Source organism: Labrus bergylta, chromosome 4 (genome assembly GCF_963930695.1).
Source record: "Labrus bergylta chromosome 4, fLabBer1.1, whole genome shotgun sequence".
NCBI lineage: Eukaryota > Metazoa > Chordata > Actinopteri > Labriformes > Labridae > Labrus > Labrus bergylta.
This window is the reverse complement of record NC_089198.1, coordinates 17,778,446-17,802,680: the sequence shown is the minus strand read 5'-3', so window position 1 is coordinate 17,802,680 and position 24,235 is coordinate 17,778,446. Positions and strand designations below refer to the sequence as shown.

The window sequence follows — 24,235 nt, the reverse complement described above, 5'->3', positions numbered from 1 at the left end:
GTAAAAATAAAAAAATAATTCATTCATTCCAAGAATTTAAAACAGAAAAAGGGCCCACTCAAGTTTAGCTGCTGGAGGGCCTCACATGTATGTGTTACGTTACTCAAACATCAACTGTGACTAAACTGCCATGTGATAATCATGTTTTTCTTTATTGGGCTTGATTGCACAAGATAAAAACTTTGAACAGGGTTGGGTAATACTGTAGATCCCTATGATCAAATTCATGTAAGTACAGTTCAGACTTGTGACACACACAAAAAAACTGGGAACAAACGGTTCAATGTGTTACGCAATATTTACATCATTCAGCTAAGCTTGGCCAAAGGAATAACATCTTTATCAGCAGTTTGTCTTCATATCAAAGATTACTGCTGGTCAGGAAGTCCACTTTTGTAAAAGAAACGGACACAACTGGACTAAAACAATTGTAATAGTTTTAATGATCAGGTGGTGACATCTCTCTCTCAAATCATGACATGGAGCTAATAAAAAAGGACTTTTGCTCTGTGATCCAGAGGCTCCTGTGATCCAGAGGCTCCTTTTATCTCTCTGGCAGCAAAGCACAAGCTGTTAGAGGGAGGATCTGTCATGGCTGCTGCTGTTACTACAGGACAACCCGTTAGTGTCGCCGAAAGATTTTAACTTTCAGCACCAAGTGTTTTCTGAGTGCAAGAAATGTTCCAGCTCAGAGGAGCAACAGGATGCACAGCAAATCATATAGACTGTGTAAAGAAGGCACAGAGAGGATGCAAGAGGTCTGAAAATGATCTAATGACGCTTTACTCATTCTGTTGCTCTTTTTTCTTACTGCACAGAGTACATTGATTCATCTGCCAGTGTCTGCATATCTACAATATAAACAGTAAATGACACACTCAAGGTTCATTAAGATTGACTCATTAAATGAATAAGATTTTTTTTAAAAGCTTTTTCGCTGAAGAATTTTATTCGCATATCCACTCTGTAATTTTCCTTGATGATAGTTCCAATATGTTGGTGCAGATCCACTGGCTCCTGAACAGCATCTTAGATTGCATAACATACTTTCTCACAGTTTGAGTATGGCCAAAGGTTGGAAGGACTAATATTTTTAAATAAGCAGTTATAAATATTTCAAAGCCAATGATGAAGCAAACCAATAAATGTGGAATAAAATGGCAGTGTGTATGAAAATCATTGCAATGGATAGAATATATTATGTTTACTGTTTGAGTGTTTGAGTGTTTTAGCACTCATGCTAATTCTCAACACTTTTAGGATTTTGACTCTTTTGACTAATGGACTTAATTGTCTATGTAGGTGTTGGTTTTAGTCTCTGGCAACCAAACAAAGGACACATGGTGTCATACAAAATCCATAATAAAACAAAACAACACGAATGATCTACTATTACAACTTCTGAGGTGAAAAAAGAAACAAGTCAGGTAATTTGTGGGATTTAAATAAAAACTGTTGCGATGTAAGTGCTGAAATAAAACAAATACATACTGAAGCAGTCACTATTATCTTATGGGAAGTTGTTTGTGTTGTACTGTACAATGACAGAGAAGGAAATGTATTATTTATGGTGAATAGTCAAGTTTCTGTGAGTTTTTGGTTCTATTACAGTGATCTGTCATAGACATAAGACAGTCTGAATCTGTATTATGTGGGATCCAAATTAATTCCTGAAAAGACCACGTTTGAACCAAAAACTTCACATTCATAAATATGACACTGAATAACTCTGTGATGGGTATTTGGTCACGGTAATTATTTGATTATTTGCTTGGTTTCTGAGCATGTGGCATGATAAGGCAACAGACAACAGTTATTGAGAAACTATACATTTGGAGTGACCCAGTGACCCAGTAAACCAGACATGCTGTGAGACCACCATACAGTAAACTTGAACTGTTTAAACTAGATACAAAGGTTGAACTGTTGCGTTAACAGGAGAGAGGACAGATAATAAGGTCATTTGGTTAATGTGTTCTGTGTGTCTGCAGAGCAGAGGCAGCTACACAACATGATTCAAGTAAAGAATGGAAAATGAATCGCCGTTTATCCAAAAATTGAAAACATACACTCCTTGATCTTCCTAAATCAGACACTTGTATTCTATATTTCATTTATTTTGCATGTTCAACAGTTCTAATAAAAGATTAGTTCAGGTGATGACTTGTATGCTAATTTCCTATCACCCCATCTGTATAAAATTTTAGTAACATTTTTGTAACATTTTCTGCCTCTTGTCTTTGACAGATATAATAAGCTTTTAATTGGCGATAAAAGTAACAAGTATTTCCATCTGTGCTTTTTGTGTATTCAGTTAGTTGCAGACATGTTTCTTTATGTGAGGCTCATAAGACTTAAAACTCACCTCACTCTGCCTGAAGCTCATAAACAACAACTCATACTCAAGGATCTGCAACACTGCCACAAACTCTGTCTACAATGATTCACTGCAAGGTGATTTCGTCTACCCGTTTTATTCTGGCACACACAACAGACATCCATCACACACACACACACACACACACACACACACACACACACACACACACACACACACACACACACACACACACACACACACACACACACACACACACCACGGTGTGTCACCATAAATCGTAGTAGTGTAGTAAGTATCTGGTCGTATCCATGAAAAAGTCTACAAAGATCCAAACATCTAAAGATGGGAAACATATCTAAACTATTCTGTAGTAAGTCTTAACTTACACAGCTTCACTCCAGCAGTCAGTGTGTGACAGAGGACAGAGGACAGCATCAGAGAGAGCTACAGTAGCTGCCCGGGCACACAGCCCAGCAGAGGGTGAGAGGACAAAGGGACAATATGAATTAGATAGAGCGATGGAGATAAAGTGACAAATAACTGGAGGCAGAATGACATACCGCATAAAACAGAGGACGTACGGCAGGAGGGGAGGGACACGCTGCAGGGGGGGCAGCAGAGGGAGGGGAGGGCAAAAAAGCGGGCAGGAGAGAGAGCCATGACTGTAACTTCGGAGATAAACACTGAAAAAGATGTTTGAAAGTGGAACTGCAACCAGTGGATTCTACAGGACACCAAACACTGAAAACACAGAGGTGCACTATGGGTATGGTATAATAATAAGTTGATAATAAAGGTCATCACAGATTTGTATATTAACCATTAACACTGACGTTGCTTGCATCACTGATGACAGCAGTGCGTCATGTGTGAGGGGGCAACAAAAGACAAGTTACAGTCCAGTAGAAAACATGCCCTCTGCTGTCAAACATTTATTCTCACAACTATCACATCATACCACCTAAAAAGACATGGAGTCTTTGAAAAGTAACTAACTCCATTTTCTTAAGGTGACAATTTGGTGTGAGTTAGAAAATTGCTAAACAAAGAGTAAATGTCTACTTTCTGTGATTGACAAGGTTAAAAGAGGAGTTTTAATGGACCTAAACCACAACATCAATGTTTCCGCTTCAGATTCCTGAGTGCTAAAGCAACCCTTTCACCTGACTCAAATCATTACATCATGCTGTCAAGATGTGAGAACAGGAAACATTAAAGAAGTGTTTTCATGGAAACAGTGCAGCTTCTCTACAACAGTGACAGATGGATACAATTCAGAGAGAGTTCAGGGACAGTCTTTGGTACCTCTTTCTGTTTTACATGAAAAAACAGCCAGAGAAAAAGTGTTACAACACGTGAGAGTAACTGAACTCTGTCTGCGTGTGGTGCAACAACACAGCGATAAACCTGATGAACAAATCTAGTTCAACAAAACCACGGAAAGACGGAGCACAATGGAGTGAAGTAACAGTTGAATCAACTAGAAGAGTTTCCTTTACTGAAAAGAGGGATGCCAAAGAAAGGAAGAGAGTGGGCAGAGAGACCTTAAAATAGAACTGTATCTATGAGCGCACAAAGGCGGGCAGCCTGTCCGTGGATTGGAAATGTCAGGAGGCCAAATAGAAGGGTTGATTAGAGCCGAGCGTGCAGCTCCCTGAACAAAGAGCCAAGGAGACAGAGATTGGGGAGGATTATCTTGCTCTCATTCATTACCACTTTCATTCATTACAGAGAGGAAGGGCGATTGGATCGCCCTGTTAATGATACTGGACCCATGTGTGCGTCAGTGTCTGTGAGTGTTTGGCATATTGAATCAATGAAACAATGACCTTCTGATTCAGATGTCACCAGGGATCTGGTTTCAACATTTTTCTCTTTCCTTTCCTTATTGTTTGGCAATGAAGACGTTTGAAGCCACCAAGTGCTCTTTGGTGCATGCAAACAGGTAACAGGTTACAAACACACATATCTTTGTCGGACAGGAGGGGGGGGGGATCTCAGGAAGTAAGACATGATGTAAAAAATAGAGGACAGAGTCCGACACTGTAGTAACAATTTCTCCCTTTCTATCAATTCAGCAACATTTTCTTTGGTTAGGAATTCTTTAAATTAATTAATATTACTTTATGCTTTGGCAATGTTTTCAATTTATCTCTTCAATCAAGGATATTGAATTGAAATGAGCAGTCTTCTCCCTCTTCTATCTTTAATAAAAGTGCCAGAGTCACCATCACAGTCTGATCTGTGTCAGCGTTAAACGTGGCATTTATGGGTTTCTAAAAAAGCATCTGCTTAGCTCTTTAAAACTGCTCCTGGGCTTTTCTGGCTTGCATAAATGTCTTTGAACCTCTGGTGGCTGCGAGGCAGAAGTGATGCATCAAAGGCTTTTATTGTTGTTTAAAGTGTATTTTTGGATGTTAATTGGATTCAAATGAGTCTCACGCAGACAAACCTGCTCCTGAACATGACTCTGCAGCAAAGTTTTTCACCGTTGATGCAAAATCTTTCCTCTAATATTTATGTCTGTGTCTTATGTATGTCTCTCTCTCTCTCTCTGAGAGTTGAACACATATCTACACACACAGAAAATGATGGGATAATGATTGGTCCTGACAGAGAACTGGGATAAATTGTGAGATAATCTGGTGTGAAATCACTCTGGTTTTCTTCTGCATTAGAGTCAGTTTCTCATCTTCTCTCTGTGTCCCTCATCGCACACAACCATTTCTGTTCAACACAAAACCAATAGGACTAATCTCCCCAGGCTTTTTAACACACTCACTGTTGGCACACTAAGGAAGTGTTAGCTGGTCAGCTCCCACAGGTACATACAACTCACTGAAAGCACCGGGATTCAGGATTTTAGGTTTTTCACTGCCTTCTTCTCCCATGGTGGCTTTTAAAACTGCATCCTTCCTCTTGAGCTTTAAATTGTTCCCTCAGTCATCGTCAATCCACCTGTTCCCTCCTCTTCATCCCTCCTTTCTGTCTCTCTGTGGCACATGTACCTTAGCATTATAATCAAACAATTACTTCTTGTATATACTCAGTCTATGCATAGACACATTTTTCCCCATGAGTGTGTTTCTGTTTTCTCAATTTTTTTATAATAAATCCAAATTTTGTAAACAAATATTCAGTTGACAGTTGGTAACTAAGCTAGCATGGCTGCCATTAGCTGTTTGTTTGCTGACAGCCGGGCAGAAAGTAAACAGCAGATTTGGTTTGCACATGGACTCCTCTGAGAGTATGTGGAGAGAGTTTGCATGGAGATACAAACAACAACACAAAGAATATCTAAAAAGCTCTACTGATGCAAAGTTTCATTTTTATTGGATTGGACAGTTGGATATACTGTATCTATGTTTGCACATTGACGAAAAGAGACTGGCCTGAAATGCAGCTGCTATAAAAGGTAATTCTGAGTTTTAAAGGGCAAACCAAAGTAAATGTTTATTTTTCATTCATAGAAAGACCACAGCTCTCTATACAGGGCTTCATTTTGTCATATAACTATTAACTGGTTATTCGGAATCTCTTCAAATTAAGATCTCACCCAAACTACAAAAAGAATAGAAAAAGAAAACACAGACAAAAACCTATACTTGATTTCATATATATTTGTATGTAGTTAGAATCAATGAACTGTCTTTTATTTTTAAGATAAAGATCCTTCAACTGGGCGCGCTGGTGGCGCAATGATTAGGGCGCACGTCCCATGTGTTGAGGCTCTCGTCTCGAGCGGTAGCCCCGGGTTCACTTCCACCCGTGGCCTCTTTCCGCATGTCATTCCCCGCTCTCTCTCTCCCTGGTTTCCGACTCTATCCACTGTCCTATCTCTGCATTAAAAGGCACAAAACAAGCCCAAAAAATAAAAAAAATAAAAAAAGATCCTTCAACTATAACACTGTAATAGTTGAAGTTGTGATAGCTCATGGGAAGATATCAATTAAAGCACCATCTTATCAGCTTGTCCGTGTTTTCTGTCATGCTGCTGAAGAGACAGCTTTATTTGTACGTCACCATTACAATGATGCTGTCAAGTTCTTAGTAGATTATAAATTCAAAAGGGTTATCTCCAGTATTTCAATACTTCACCCTGGTTTGAATAGTGCCTATTTTGATGCTTTTTCTTAAAATGATGCTCATTTCTTATGTTGAACAAGATTAATGTCAAGCACTTGTGTTTCGCTCATTAGAGAGAGCAGGTGCCTCAAGGTGCTCGTAAAAATTGAAGCTGATCAATAAACGCTTTTAAATGAGTTGGAATTAATGAGTGAAACACAAGAAGAAGAAAACACATACTGATCTATAGCCTTTGAATATTTTTGTTTAAATGGAAGGAGTCTTTAAGTTAATGTAATCTTTATTTAGGGGATTTTAGTTAAGTGTGCTAAAACATTATCAGGAACCATCAGAGGAAAACAAGTTGAGTTTATCAGATTTTTATCAGAATGCTAAAGGTCTGTGCTGCGGTCCAGCTAGTTTAATCGGCACATTGTGTCTAAAAATGGCAAAGAGTTTAAGAACTGAAGGTAAGTGATGTGCCTGTAAAAATGACCCAGGGCTGTAGGTGTTGTGTGATCCTGTGTATGTTAGGCACCAGTTGGCAGCAGGTCTAATAGAAGAAAACTGAAATGCTAAAATAGCGATATCAGAATCCCTTGTTTTTTCAGTTTTCTACTGGATAGTTGTGTTTTCAGCCGTACTAGCCGTAGTTCTCTGGAGATGTTAATGTCACTCTGTCAGTAGGTTGATCCACCACTTTGGTCTGGACTGACTTGTCTAAAACATTTCAATACACTGCATGAAACTTGACTCAAAAAAGTACGCTTCTTTTTTTTAAGAAGTCCTTATAACAGTGATTTCCAAATTGTATCCGGCACCACGGTAAAGTGAGTTTTTTTTTTGTTGCTAAAAAAAAAAAAGTCATGAGACCTTTCGAATCAATGCATTCATTCATTCAAAGTTATAGCAACATGTGTTGAACTTCTTACTATGCAATTAGCGCCATCCTCTGATCAAAAATACAATTGCGTCAGTTTTTTTCAGGTCATAATCAAAAGACAGGGAACATGTCATAATACATGCATTTCACTCACTGCATTTCTGTTTACTTCTGGAGAATTTGAGAATTCCTTCATATCAAAATAAAACCTTTATACTTTGATCAAAGTGTGGCATTAAGTGTTAAAAAACATTCTTCATATTCCAGCCCTCTAACCTTCACTGCAGCCCCTCATTAATAGTCTTCCTCCGTCCTCTCTGTCTCTGAGCTTACTTATGTTTCTTCATCACTTATCATTTCATCTGATCTCCAAAGATCTGACACTTGTCACTTAGCACGCACGACTTTCAATTTGGCCCACGCACACTCTTTACACCTCTCATCTTCTCTTTTCTCATCCTGTCTCTGCCACTCCTCATTCTGGCAGCCACACTTTAATCTGTGATGGCTTCGTTTTCTTCAAATTCCCTCTTGCTCCTTTTTTGAAACCCTCTTTTTGTCTGAGGGAATCTTCCCTGAACACTTTCAATATCATCAAAATCTTCACTTTTTAAGCTTCTGTTCTGGGCACGCTTCAGTTTGTCTTTCTTTTTTTTTTTTTTTGTCTTGTGTTAGTTTCTCATGTTTTTCTGTCTCTCTTTTTCTCCCTTCTAATCTTTTCGTTTCTGCTGTTAAATATTTGATTACCAGTGCACTGACATGACACCACTGTTCCCTGCTGCAGCCGAGGGCGTTTAGATCTCAAAGCAGAGGATGAAGAAAGAAACACACGGCCCTTTCATACGGTTATCTGAGTGCTTTTTTTCTTTGTTGAGAAATCTTGTCGGTCAGTTGCAAAACAGACATTTTTGTATATCTGAATGGTGACAGGGTAGTGCTCCAACGGGAATCCATGACACAAGGACTTCAAATAGTAGAATAGTTGATTGTTTGTGTCCACTTGGTTGTGTGATGAAGTCATTTTGTAACCTTCTAAAAGATGCAAACACAAATGGCTTGCTAAGTTTTATAACAACTCAAGATAAAGTTTTCCTTAACTGCCTTTAAATGGTGTGTTGAAAGCCCTCAAAAATCATTTCTGATGTCTTGTCTATATTTGAAGGAGCAAACACTTCAGGCAAAAAAAGAAACAAATACAAACATACACGTGACAGTCAAAAAAAACTTTGACGGCAGATCAGGGAAGCGGTAAAAAGCAGTGCGCCCACCATTACGCCTGCAGCTAGCAGCTAACTTAAAGCTAAAGCACTAACCCACTGACCCACATATCACTCAGCTAGCATTAAGTGGGAAGCTGTGAGGGCTAGCATGCTTAAAAAAAAAAAAAAAACGGCCCACCATTAGAAAGCTAAGTCGTTTCAGCCAGCAGGAAGATTTATAATTCACACAGTGATAAAAATATGTGTCATGGAACAGAATGAAAATGAAGAGCACCAAGCTGAGCAGTGCGGAGAGAAACTTGACCTGAAAAATATATCAAAACATGTTCAAATCTAATTCTTTCTAACTTTAAACAATTGATAAAGATGTGGATAGTTTTGATTTTAACCTGCCTCATGAATAGTGAGTCAGATGTGAATGTTCCTGATGTCATTTTAAAGTACTTCGGGCTTCACAGATTCAAACTTTTTACCTTTATAGCTTCACAATGTCAGCTGAATTTGGAAGATGAAGATCTTAAAACCTCAGCAGAATATTTGTACTGCAGTGGTAAGCTTGGAAAGACTAAATGGTTATGTTTTGTCGCCGTCATGTCAAGTGCTTGCTCAAGAATGGATCTCAGATTTTTCTAGCACTGGTGCATGTATGTTATAAGCAGCAGGAGTGGCAGGATAATGTGATACAAACTGAATGTAACTTAAAGAGGGTGGTCAAAGTGTCAGGCTTTTCAAAAGTGGGTACTTATCAGTGACAGACTGCAGGAATGTGACGCCTAAATAAACCCTTTAATTCTGATTTTGACAATTAAGTATGAATTCATTCAGTTGTGTCAACACATTGTTTCAGCAGAATTCAAAGTCCAGGAGGCTTTTTTTGTATTTGTAGTTTCTCACAAAGTGTTGTTTATATGGACTTGATGGGGCCAAGATGTGGTTGTGTTGTAAAGCAGCTTTGAAAGTTCTTTGAAGAAGCCAATTTCTGTCTCAAGTCAGCTTAACAAGATGATGAGTGGCTGTCTCAGTCTCATCATCCCACACAAGTAGGGCTCTGACGGCTTTCTGAATTCGGTCTGCACTTCAGGTATTCTATCCATCTCCTGATTAAACATAAGTATTATTTGTGCTACTTAGCCACCTCATCCTCTTTATACTTCTGTCTCACTGCTTTAACTATCTATCTCCCTCTTATCTTCGCCCTATCCTCTTTTTAACCCACTTCCCAGTTTCTCTCCGTTCTCTCCTCTCGGTGCTTTCCGAACAGACAGCTGGTTCGTGCAGCTGAATCATTTCACATATGTTGCATAAAAACATTTACTGACAACTCCTGACTCATTACAGTGCCTGAAAAAAATAAATATTTATAATACATTGAAGCTCCCATATTGGATTTTCACCTGATAACATGTTAAGTGCCTGACAGCAGCCTGCCACGGTTCAGAAAAGGTCTACATTTAAAGTCAGGGTTGTCTGCATATGAACTGATAAGAAGGAAACATTTAACTGTTTGATATTGAAACTGCTTGATATTAAAAGGGAGTTTGGTGAAAAGAAGACAAAGGAAAAGAGCACACAAGGTCTGAAGTTATCGTCAGCTCCCATTGTAGTGAATCAAAGCGCCGCTAATTGCTGCAATTATAGAGAGAGACATGGAGAGAGAGTAGAGAGATACTAGTGTGAAAGAGAGAGAGAGTGAAAGAGAGAGAGAGAGAGAGAGAGAAGCAATAATATTTGACAGAAGCAGATGAATGTGCTCCAAGGTGGAAAAATAAATTAGTTGCACGTGTTTTGGGGAATTTAGCATCAATTAAGTGAAATATACACATCTGGCAGACAGAGATCTGTTCACTTCTCCAAGCAGGAGGAGATATTCTTTGAAGTCAGAGCGCTGGGAGGATGAATAATTTACATCACATCTAAAGGATAATGCAGTTAAAACCTGGCTCAGCATTTCTTTGCAATAATGCTCATATTACACATACTTATCTGACCCTGATTGCTTGGTGTAGGCTTAAAAAACTACCAATAGTCTGGAGTGCTGTTGGTTATATGTTGTGGTGTTTTTTTTTACTGCAGGAATGAGAGCAGTGATCTAAGGTGGAGCAAAGTGATGATCAAAGGCCCGTGATGTAGCAGGGACTGAGGCGGAGTGATGAGAAAAACAAACAGTTCGAGGCGAGCCGGCGCTGCGTCCATAAATCTCTTTTTAATACCCTGCAGTCATGTCGTCTCCCATCACAACACAAACAATCCAATAGGGGCTTCATATGGAAAGGCCTGTTTAGATTAAGTCGTTACAGATCTACCCAGAGGATTTTTCATGACCACACATACACACTCAAACACACAGAGCGGATTTCTTTAGCACAGGTATTAGGGTATAAACTCACACACACACACACATCTCACAAATGATGCACAAAGCAATTTTCAAGAGAAGATAGCAATTAAAATCTATAACAAAACGTCTGCTGTCTACGTCTGACCACATACCACTGTTTTCCAGTGCAGACAGCAATTATGACTTCATCCTCACTATCCGAGTCATCTTCAGGGCATACAAACTGATTCAACTCAAAACTGACATTGAACCAAGCCGCTACACATACTGTAATCATATCCTGTTTGTAACCTCTGAAACAAAGAGCGGCACCCAAAGGCTGTTTGCTTCAGCTCTGAATAAACTCTCATCACAGTCTTTGTTTGAGATTCGGAACAATGAGTGCAGCATTAATAACCCATGAAAAGAACTCTTATGAGTGTGTTTACCCGTGAAGGGAATCAGAAACCAAAAGTATTGCTTAGGATTTGGTGGATTTCCCCAACCTGTGGCTCAACTCTTCAGTTACCCTTTGACTCATCTGCCTGAGCAGACTCACATCCTCAAACACACATAACTTCATGACATTTGTTCCTGAGTTTTAGAATGTATTGTTGCGTAGCAAAGAACGATCAAGACTAAGATTTCTATCAGAAGTAGTAGAAGGCCTCGTCACACTTACTTTAAACCACACAATAGTGACTGACAACATGTCTGTTAGGAGCTGAGAGCCAGAAAATCCAAGACAAAGGAAGCTTGCTTATTATCTGTTTCCAACTACTTCTAATTCAACATTTTCAGAAAAGAAAATTGTTTGTTAAAAAATAGGGCTGGACTCAAGAGTAGAAATAGGCCTTCATCTTTTGAATAAACTATGTAAGCTAAATGTTAACAAGAAACGCCCACAGGGTTAGCTAAGAAAAGTGCTCCCTCTCAAATACTACACTTTATTGATTGATATTTTATACAATCCCACAAAAATGTCAGGGGAGAATATACAGCCAAGAACGAAAAAAACAACAGAAAGAACCCTCAGGAGGTTGTTGTGATTTGTAGCACTGTGTTGTCTTTTATGCTTGCTAGCATGGTAGCAGTAAGATCACCAGCTACTGCAATTCATCGATTACTGTAGTCACTATATCACCACTGTATATGAGGCAAACATTTGAACTTATTTTGCTCATTGCAAGCGTGCTAGCAGTTAGCTTACCAGTCAAAGCACCCTACCGGAGTCCTTTTGACAACATCTTAAAAAAAAAGCTGATATTTGATTCACTCTGCTCTGCCAATTTCAGATGTGACTATACTGTTAATTGTTTACTACTATGATTCCAAATACTTTTTTTTTTAATTGTCTCCATTTCATGTATACATAAACCTCAGTGGGCTTTCTCCACCCACTCCATCTTTTTCTGTTCCATATGATACAGCTATCAGGATGATCCTTTCAACCTTCACTCCCCGGCATTAAGCTGTGCACATTTTCTACAGTCAAACTTCATTTCACAGCATGACGGCAATGGGCTTGTAGATGTGAGGGCTTTGGACAGACTCAATGTTCTCCATATTCTTTCAGGTGGCCCATCACATGGACGGATTCCCCATGAAATCCAGCAGATGGCTCCATGAATGGAAAATGGCTGAAGCTAGGTGCTTTCAAAAGCCAAAGTATATACTTTGAACTAAAGCCTGAGTGTGAGAGATTACGAGACATCACACATTACAGTCAGGCAGGACTTAAACAGGAGGTTGAGTATTTCAAAGCTGAACGTTCAGCCAAGGGCTTTGTGTTTCATTCGGATTCATATTCTACTTGGCCAAACCAAAACATTGAATTTAAAGCCAGGATGCAGCTCTTGACCCTGTTTTTATGAGTAGAAAACAGGCTCCTGAAGTCATGTTGACCCTTGAGAACAGAAAATTTCAGGAATTTGAATTGATTGGGTTGAGAACAAAATTAGATGTAACAACCTACAGAGAGAGGCAGGTTTCCTTTCAGTTTCCAACCACATAACAGACAAAAAACACACCCTGTTGTGACATCAAATAAAACACATGGGGTTGTGCATATGGGGGGCGGCTCGAGTCAGATCATAAGCATGTTTTCATAACACACTTTCGCTTCCTGGAGGGTGTGTGTCCAGTGTGTAGGTGTTCATGATGTGTGTCTGAGGGCTCTTCTTTCAGGCAGTTCAAAGAGTCACTGTTTAGACTGCCATGAGAGGGGAGCGCCTGTCTCTTCTCTGTCGTGTAACTCAAACATGGAGGCCAACAGTGGGAGTGAAACAGATATACCATATTCAAATACCTGAATCTGCTCAGCTCACAATTACAGCACTGAAAAACACAGCTTTTACACAGACACAACAAGAATCAGCCAAAAACTGCAGTAAAAATTCTTATTTTGGACCTGCAGGTTGTAATACTGTGTATGAGAATATATTTTTGCTGTGTGTCGCTAAAAGAGCTCAGAGATATCAGGGGAAAAAAGTCTGACAGAAGCCTTTTCTACCTCCTGATTAACTTCACGTCCACAAGGTCAGTTCCTGTAGCTCTAAAAATATTTAAAAGTATTTAAGCCACATCATTAATGTAACCTTTCGCCCTCCATTTCCCTAGGGCGAGCAACATGCCTGCAAATATACATCATAAATACTTAAATGTTTAATACCAAACACAGCAGATAAAATAAATTCAGAAGGAGAAATAAACAACTTTTCTTATCGTTGCTGTTCAGCTTGAGAGAAAGTAATGGCCTCTTTAAAAAAAGATTGTTACATGCAATAAGATGATGACACATGATGAGCAGTTAAACTACAGCATCATCTTGTTCTTCCAGGGACTGACTTTGAATATTGCAGAACATGTGGATTTTCTGTTTTGCAATGATGGCCAAACTAACTTTTACCTGCTCTGTTTGCTTCAGTTGAAAAAACTCAAGAGTTACCATGAGTTATATAGCCAGTTGAAAACTGCCCATAGCCATCATTAGAAATCTAACAATACATTGTTTCTGTCCTAATATTGATTATAATACAACCAATATCCAAAAATTGAAAGCAGTACTGTGGGCCGGAAACCAAATCTGGTGTCGCAACGTCTAGCTACGACCATTTCCATGTAGTCACCCCACTATGGATCTGACTTGATCATTCAGGAGATACATTATCTGCTGCCAAAGAAGTAAAACCTTCATCATCCATTTATAGGCTGCTTCATACACAAGTATCATGAAATATCAGCATTAAGTTCTGTTTTTAACAATTTTTAGGTGCTCATAAAGTATTATTTTAATAGAGTTTGGTACTTACGATCCAAGCCGTTAATGTACTTCATGGATATCTCACAATGACCCCACACAGCACTGACGATGGGATACAGCTTCTTTCCTTTCAGTCCTCTAAAGGCGACTCCTAGATACTGTCCGTCAGCCATGAAACTCAATGTCCCCTCGTCCATGTCCAGAATAACTAACAGAGAGTCCGGCAGGGTAAACGACTCCTCTGGCTCTAGAAAACAAGGGTAAGATGGCAGGGAGCTATGTGCCCGATTCTTACTGTCATGGTAGAGCCTGTTGCGTCCCAGATCCCAGCCCCAGGACTCACAGTCTGACCCCACCAACGCTGTGTACCCCACTGAATGTAAAGCAGCTTCTGAGGTCGACACCCCGACCACAGCGTGGGTGCCACGCTGCCGGGAAGGCCAATGGATCCTCCACACATGGAGGCCCCTTGTGTATCCAACCCGCCCCCGAATGCAGTCTGTGCTCTGTGCTACCGGGTGGCGGTGAAATGTCATTTTATCATCGTCTTTGATGAAGATGTTGAGCGAGCGGTCATCAGGGTTCCATGCATGTCGTAGCTGGGTCTCCAATCCAGCACATGGCATGTCCAGCAGGAGGTCAAGTCGGGGGGGTTTGGAGAAATCTGGGTCCCTCAGTTCCGGGTGCTGCCGGCGGTGAGCCAAGGGCCGGTAGGATGGGGAGCCGCCAGTTTCCCCGCGACTGTCCACCGATTTAATGCCACTGGAGATCTTCTGTCCCATGGCTGTGTTGGAAGGGATTGGGGGAGGAGAGGGGGAGATGAGGAAGGTGTTTGTGCAGGCTGGTGCTGCTTGACGTTACCTCATCAATGCGGTGGAGCTGAGGTGAGAGTCCCTGAATGGAGAGAGGTGGAGGGTGATGAAGGAGGAGGAGGTGATGAAGGAGAGGCGAATGCGGTCTGGTTTCATGCCAAATATGTCTTCAATAAAACAGAGCCGCTGCTGCCAAACCTGTTGAGAGACATGAGAAAAATAAATGTATCAGCTCCTTTTACAGTTTATCACTACATGTTCTCTACAATTTTAGCAGAATGCAGTGGAATCATGAAGTACCAAATGGGGAACTGAATTGTGGTCTTAAAAAAATAAGCTGGAAAATAACAAGATACACAATCAGATGATGACAAAATGACGAAAGTTGGCAAAACTCCTTCTTTCAAAGACTTTGTGTCTTTGTTTTAATAATTCAACAATGAGCAGGATGGCCAACACACACACACCCCCACACGCTGGCATACATTTCCCTTGACTCATCCTGCATCCTCATCACACAAACTTACACATGTAACATTCAACATTAAACATTCCCTAGTAGCGCAACACTGCTCGGAATTGAAGTAGTACTTTCTCATTAAGGTAATGCAGTTTTAATGAGTGATGGCCGAGTCTACAACAATATGAACACACTGGAGGAAAACAAGGAAGAGCGGGTAATCATTTATAACCCCTCCCTTAGTGAGACAAAGTTGAAAAAGTCAACCGAACCTATGCTTAACCTCACTATGAAAACAGAAAATAACAGGATGTGATATGGTACAGTAGCAGGCAGGTTTATGTACTGTGCAGATCTACACCCTGGTGATGTATTATTAAACCTGAATTAAACCTAAATCTTTCATACGTCCTTTACTAAGCAACATTCAGTTTAATGTTATTATTACCAGTGTGGGGAGGCAAGATTCAGATACATTTTTACAGTTTTAATTTTAATCCCAACAAATGTTGGTGTAAAAATGACATTAAAGTTAGTTTTTGAATAAATAAATAAATAACTATTTGTTCTTTTGTGTTTTGCTTTTATCAAGTTAACACACTTGACAATGATTTAAATAACATTTTACCTGAGGTTTGTTTCTTATCATGTGCAGCTCTCTAGATTAAACTGACTACATCTCACATCCCTAGTCTGTAAATATCTGTGCGATATTTATTGTTCACAGACATCTGTCTTGAACACCTTATTAGTGCCTGTAAAGTGACTGAACATGATCACACACTCACACAGACAAACACAGAAATAGTTGTGTGTGGTTAAACTGATGCTGTAATCTCTTCCAGGAATGGCAGCTGCTGCTTCCTGTTCACAGGAAAAGCAGCCAGTCACACCTCAGGCAGACAGGGAAGTGGATGACAAAACTCTGTGTGGTTCTCATCTATCTGCTGCACATCTTTACATTTCTGCAACAAACCACAAGGCACCAATTTATTTTTATGTGTACGCTGAGCTGACAATTGTTCTGGTAAGCATGTCTCACACCTCAAGAGGAGTGACGCACATCTTATTAACGTCTCAAGAGAAGAACAATGCTTGGTGATAACACTAACAATTTTATTAAATCCTGTTTGAGTTGGTGTATCTCTGCTTGGTTTGATTGCTTTATCTATTCATAAACAATACCCTGCTGCAAATAGAGACTACATTTCATTCAGAAACATCACTGTCTGTATTTGTCTTGATTATAAAAGGCAGTACAGTCAGTACATCTTAAAATATGTCGCTTGTTTTGGCTTTTACATAAGACAAATGACATAAGCAGAACTATTCCCACCAAGCCCGTCTGCCAGCACACCACAGAGTGAGGTCATGTTGCAATTTGTGTGAAATTTCAATGCCCTCCGCACACAGGCACACACCAACACCTCCATCTCATTTTGGCTACTTGCATTTTCTCATTCTCTCTGACTCTCTGGCTGTGAATGAGGTCATGGCAGCTGGCAGGCGATGTTTGCCACCACTCAGTTTACTCATCAGTGTGAGAGGGTTCAATGCCCGGACACACACACACACACACACACACACACACACACACACACACACACACACACACACACACACACACACACACACACACACACACACACACACACACACACACACACACACACACACACACACACACACACACATACTGACGCCAACCCAGACAACTGTCCAAGTGTGTCATCACGGCTGGCAGGTGGGTTAAGGGTGGATGCTGTTTGGAAGATTCCAGATGCAACCCCACCAACCTTCAGCCCAAAAAATCTCTACTTAACACGGTACAAACTCACTTGTGTGTTTGTGTGTGTTGGTCTATCTGTTAAGTCTGGCACAGCATGTGGATGACAATCTGGCATTACGAGCTGTCATCAAGGAGGCACTTGACCTCTGAACCTGTGTCGTCACGGTAGCCATTGCATAGTAACCTCCCAGGAGGATGGTGGAGGGCTGGCCATCGTCTGCTCCTGCGAACTGAGGCAACATGTTTCAGCCATCTGTTGTTTACTTTCCCTCCCTCATTTCCTCTCCCTCCGTCTCTCTCTTCTTCGGCAGCCAACTCATTCAGGACCAACAACCCTCGCCCCCCCCCCCAGCTTCATCTTTATTTCAGCTGAGTTAGACAGGTACAGAGAGGACACAGGATCAGACACACTCATACTAATGTAAAATACAGGTGATAAGATTTTGGGTTAAATATTATCAGTACATTTCATTTCATTGACTCTACTGGTTATAGTTTCCATATTTCCTGTTAATAATTTAAAAAAAATAAAACAACAGGAAGTGGGAATAAATCTAATTTTTGGAAGCCAAATGTGGCATCTTCCTCTCACACAAGCTCTAGAAGTTCAAATTAGAAGACTTAAAAAATGGTTGATTATTCAAATAGTTTCCATAAGGGCCAAACCGATATGGAATTTTTGGGGCCGTGCATCACCGCTTGACTCAATGGAGAGTGATAGTGCTTGTTGTAGTCCATACAGCACACTCTGAGTATCGCTGAATTACACTAGCAATTCTCCTTCACCAGCAAATTAAATACTATTTGACTGGTAAATAAATCTTGTAATAATGTCACACATTTGGGATAAAAGTAGCCAATACTGACAGTCGCATGATGTACTACTGTCCCCCGATATTATCGGCGGGCCGATTAATCGGTCGGGTTCTAGTTTCCATGATGTTCAGATCATCAACTCATTGATTGTTCTACTAATTCCCTAGCTCTACAATGATTTTGAGTTTGATTATGGCTTTAAATAATCAAATTTATATAGTATAACACTTATTAGCTTTGCAGGGATGGATGTTGGGTCAAATTAAGCAGGGATGTGGAAAGATAGGTGTCATGAAGTATGTGGAGAAAAAGACAAAATAAATAGAGAAAAATAATAAAATAAAAACATTTTATTAAGTGCAGCTTAAAGGTCTTTGAATATGAGACAAAGAGGATCCCTCAAGTTGCATTACAACCGAAAGTCTTCTAAAAGGCGCGCCAGAAAAAGGTTTAAAATGATGAGAAGAGACGGACAGTGTACAACCTGGTGTGTGGGCTGACCTCTGCTGTACCACTAACAAGTTCCAGCCTCTAAAGCATGTGAGGGCTGCGTATGTGTGGATGCCTGAAAAGGGGTCTTATTCAAAACTGTCCAACAAAATCTGACTGGGCAGACAGGCTTTGAAGCCACTCACCCAAACGCACGCACGCACGCACACAGACAATAAAAGAGAAAGGAAACTGGTGAGGAACTTCTCACTAATCCTGCACCACCCTCATAGACCAGACTGGTTAAGTCTGTGTGCTTTTCCACAGAACAAAACAATCTCCAGAAGATCTGATGTGGTGTGTTTAAACATGAAACACATGAGTAACCCAGATCAGGTTTTCTACGTTTTTGGAAAACAAAACTGTGCCAGCTTCACAGTTACTCAGTCGTCCTGTTTCTCTTTTCATGCATTTATGTCTGGCCTGAGGGTGTGTGCTCATGTGTGTGCTTGTGTGTGTATGAAATCCTGTATCACCTGGTCCTCCAGTTATCATCACAACCACCTGAAGACTCTCGGACATCAGGAGAAACAGCTGTTGTCAAAGAGTCAGCACTAAAGACACAATGGATTTGTTTAAGCCAGTCACATCCAGGCAAACGTTTACAAAGATATTTCAAAGAAATAGTTAACTCTCCTTCATGTTCATTCTTTTTTCAGCAGAAGTTGTAACTCTTACCAAAGCAGAACTCCATTTCAGCCAGAGCACTGAAACACGAGGGACATTCATCCGTAGAGACAGCCCACTAATTATTAAACACTTAATGAACTGCACTAAAGCAGTTCATGAGTCTGTTTCGGTTTCACATGAGAAATTCAACAGCTTGCTCCTAAAAATGTGACGTTTTCTTTTAATCTGAGGGGAAAGCTATAAATCTGTGATAAAAATGTGTCCCCAAAATGAACTACTTGATTTGTTTTTCAAGGGTCAGTGAACTCAAAATTCAAACGATATCACATTTTGCAGTTATTACATGACTGATTTTAAACAACTATGACCTTATGTGAACCTTAAAATTCACACATTTACAACATCTCTGCATCATTCCCATGACACACAACAACAAAAAGAATCACAAAGCGGACATTTCTTCCTTTCATTTTGTCTCTCTCCCTGCCTTTCTCTAACACATCTCTGCTTCTCATCACCTGCAAGATACGTTTAAAGTTCTGGAGTCTGTATTTTGACATCTTGTTAGTTGCCAGACGCTACAGTTTATGTCTACGTCTGGCAACCTCACACTCACAGGGATTCCCTCAGTAGGAATGAATGTCAGCAATGCGAAGAGAATGGTAGTTTGTTTAATCTACTGGGTACACTGCAGCTATGAAGAGCTATAATATAAATGTTTGCTTCATTTTCCTCTCTGTCTTTTATTCTTGCACGTCACCATGCAAGTTATCTTGGAACGTTAATTCCCTGTTGCACTGAAACGTACCCCTAAGGGGGGGTTAGGGAAATATAGAATTATTTAAATTATTTATCTAACATAACATAACAGACAAAGCTTAAATGAAAGATCATGTGGGGAGTTTTTATCTGATCATGAAACAGTTTCTAAAGTGAGTTGCTAAGGAAATAGTCTGTGTTTACATTGATGCAAAGATTCACAGTGAGTGAAATGATTGGCTAGAAGAAACCAGGATGAGATGAGACTTTTCATAAGAAAACAGCGCTGACACATCTACAGGACAAAGTCAGCGAAGAGATAAGAGGTACTACTTTGTCTGCAGGGATTGCCAAAATGGACCCAGACTGAAAGCTCCTCACTGGCGCTTGAGTCAACAACAGTTCTATTAGAAGATTAACTTACCAAATAAATTATTTAACATCCCCAAGACTGAGGAGCCGAATCCATGCTAGAGGCTCTGCAAGGCTTGATGCCTGAGCTAAATGCTAACATTAGCATGCTGACATACTCACAGGCCAGGTCCAAAATAATTTACCTATTCAAAACTTCCCATTCACTAATAAGAGAGCTTTAGATAGACATATTAATAGTGACCGTATCTGCAAAAGGACAATGTATTTTCTCTTGGTCTGACATTTAATTATGTCAGAGCTTTATTTTGCTTGGCCATTGGTCGCAATCGCCTTTTCATGATGCATAGTGGGAAAATGTATGTTTACTAGAGGGGTCTAGTATTTTCCTACCATACTCTGATGCAGCACTTTGAAAAGACAAAGTCAAGATATAGTGATTTTTTTGGTTTTTCATTGTACACAGTCACACTGCTAACACGCTAATATTTAGCACATGATGTTACCATGCTGTCTGTCTTATGTTTGTGTGGTAGCATGCAAATGTTTGGGAAATTTGCACTAGCTTAATTAAAAATGCAGGATGAAATGAGTTTTACACATTTCTGGTTCTTAATTTGAAGTATTGGTAAAATAAGCATTTAAAACCCAATGATGGGAAACATGAACATGTTTGGAAGATTCATCCCCGTTGCTGACATTCATTCCTACTGAGGGAATCCATGTGAGTGTGATGAAGCCAGAGGTAGACATAAACTGCAGCTTCTGGCTGCTAACAGGATGTCAAAATACAGACCACAAGGCTTTCAGCGTATCTTACAGGTGATGAGAGGCAGTTGTGTGCTCATGCAGGCATTTCTGGACTCATTGGGCAGTTGTAGCAAGAAATACAGTACCTGTTTTAGCAGGTTTATCTTTATCTATCATCCTTCATGTCATTTTCCAACCAACCCCCCCCCCCCCCCAGTACTCTGTCCCTGTTTCTCTCAGATGTACTGTACCAGCAAATCCATAGAGACGACAGCAGAGCTGACTTCCTCTCAATTGGTACAAATTATCTCGGGCCTGCCACCAAATGCCCCAGCGTCCACCATGCGCCAATCAATGCGAGCTAAGCGCGCCAGAAAAGCAGGCTCTGCAAAACACCCAACTCAAGCAAATTCGCACACAGCTGCATACGTGTGCACATGAACCCGGACAGGCATAAAAAAAACTTTAAAAAAACTTACAAAAACATGGAATTGACTATGAATGTGTTGTGGAATAAATGACCTTCACCCTAGAGTTTAGTGAAATTACCCTAACGCATCACATTTGCTGTATTCCCAATTCCACTTTAAAAAAAAAACAGTCTGTCCTTTTCAGTCTTACTTCATAGTCTGAGCTCTTTACGAAGGAAATCATGTCTGTGCCTCCCTAATGAATCATGTGCCTTCTCCCACACGTCGTCATCTGATCACATTAATCTGCTCGTCTCTTGAAAGACGAAAACAAAAACTCCCTCATTCTCTTTCTTAAGGAAAGAACTTGCATCATAATTGATCTAGGAAGTGAAACGAAATAGTTCCCTTAAATTGTTTTGCATGAAGACAGGTTTAAAAAACAAAGATATATGAACCCACACACACACAAGCACTCACACACTTTGTCTTGTCTTTTGCAGCTGTGACACCTTAAAATCCATGATACCCTTAGGGAAGACCGTTAGTGCTACAGTGATTGAGCACTTCTTTACAGACACCTACGCTAAGCCTATTCATCACACACACACACACACACACACACACACACACACACACACACACACACACACACACACACACACACACACACACACACACACACACACACACACACACACACACACACACACACACACACACACACACACACACACACACACACACACACACACACACACACACACACACACACACACACACACCAGAAGGCCTTGGCAATACCATCCATAAAGCTCTGCGGGGTGGCAGATTCACAACCCCAGCAGTAATGAAACTGAATCAAAGTCTGCCTGAATATGACGCACTGCTGCTGCTGCCTCGCTCGTTTAACATTCAAAATGCTTGCTCAACAGTGTGATGAAACGTGTCACACCCACACGAGTCACACACTACCCAGGAATTTTTAAGGAACTGTCAAGAAAAAATAATAAGAAGAAAAGTGTACGAAATGGACATTTTTTGATGTTAATTTCTGGATGGATTTAAATAATTAAGAAAAGGAGATTTAGGAGCCCAGACCGCTGTGTAGCGCTAAATGCAAACGTATTGATTGATTTATATGTTAATATATATGGAATGCGTAAAACTGTCATTAATACATAACAAAACATTTCATTTAATAAAGCTACGGCCATGCTTGTAGCTCTACGAGGCTTTACTAAGCAGTGTATTGATCAGAGCTAAATGCTAATATTAGCACTCATTCATGTCTTTCTACAAACTTATTAAACATACTTTGTATTATTTTTTGCTAAATGCAACTGGACATAAAATAAAATGCAATGATTTTGTTAGTGAAATAAACCTTTCTGGCATATGATTGTTTGCCTCTTTGTACAAATTCTCATAACATTTCATCCATAGTTGTTGAGATATCTCGGGCTGATTCAAAGAAGTAGACCAGATAACATAGCTATTTCAAGGAGCACGCTGCATGGCTAAAAATACCACAAATAACACATGCCGTTTGTAGTTTTAAAGTGGGAGAACCTGCTGCTTTCCTCTGTTTGTATATTATTTTAAAGCAAAAAGATTTTGTGTAATCACACAAGTGATTTGATGGCGTCACTTTGGGCGCTGGTAACCTGACAAGAGTACTTTTCATGTCATCGGACATGTTAAAGACGGATCCATCCTCCATTTAGCCAAACAATGATCGACAAGTAATGGAAATGATTGTAGCCTTATAGCTCCATCACACACACACTTGCCTCTCATTGTGGTGTTCTCCAAAATTGCTCTGTGCAAAGTGAATCAGGGCACACAGCGCCAGGAGTGACATTTGCTAAGTACATCCACAAAAGCATACAAATACACTTATGAGAACGAACACACACACACACACACACACACACACACACACACACACACACACACACACACACACACACACACACACACACACACACACACACACACACACACACACACACACACACACACACACACACACACACCAATGAGATACTTAAGAAACCTCCCCACCATTCTCATATTGCAACCAGGGAGAAACATCAAACAAATAGAAAGAGAGGATGAACATTAAAAACAGTGCAGGAAAATAGTAGTTATTTAAATTGAGGGTCAAACTATAAAGCACATGCAAATGCTGTGGTGGAGGAAGGCTGTGGTGGAGGAAGGCTGTACAAATCAGCCTGAAATAAAGAGCACACAAACAATGGCAGAGATGTGGAGAGAGAGAGTAACAGAGGTCAGCAGCTGACAAAACAAAGGATAAAGTCAGAAAGAAGGGCTGCTATCTCTCTATCCCAGGATGGACCACACAAATACACCTTCCTACCAGAAGCCAGAGACCAAACACACACACAGAGTGAGGGAAAAGCTACTGCAGGCAGCGCAGGGCAAACTGTCCGATTAGAGAGGGGTGTTTGTTACATATAGACCAACAATGTGTTTAAAAATAGAACGCGCTGTCTATCCTATTATTGTATGTGAGCAGGGACAATCCCAGTTAAGCTTATCCCACAACTCTTACTGCCCTATCTCACCCAAACACACACACACACACACACACACACACACACACACACACACACACACACACACACACACACACACACACACACACACACACACACACACACACACACACACACACACACACACACACACACGCACGCACGCACGCACACGCACGCACAGAGGGGTATCCCATCTGGCCAGCTGGGGCCTCAAGACCATTAAGAGAATTAAAGGCAACAGAAGATAAGCGACAAAGGGGAGGAGTGGGGAGGAGAGGGTGAGTTCACAGTAGCAT

The 24,235-nt window shown here is 40.3% G+C and overlaps 1 protein-coding gene across 3 annotated transcripts in view; it reads right to left on the bottom strand.

The window, feature by feature from the left end:
* The window catches only part of LOC109991984 (SPRY domain-containing SOCS box protein 4), a 71,132-nt gene that overhangs the window by 22,242 nt on the left and 24,655 nt on the right, over nucleotides 1-24,235 (bottom strand). For all 3 annotated transcript variants that reach the window (XM_020644447.3, XM_065953918.1, XM_020644445.3), the window contains exon 2: nucleotides 14,138-15,098. In XM_020644447.3, the coding sequence (XP_020500103.1) occupies nucleotides 14,138-14,870 (733 nt within the window). In that variant the 5' untranslated portion in view covers nucleotides 14,871-15,098. The remainder of the gene's footprint in view (nucleotides 1-14,137; nucleotides 15,099-24,235) is intronic.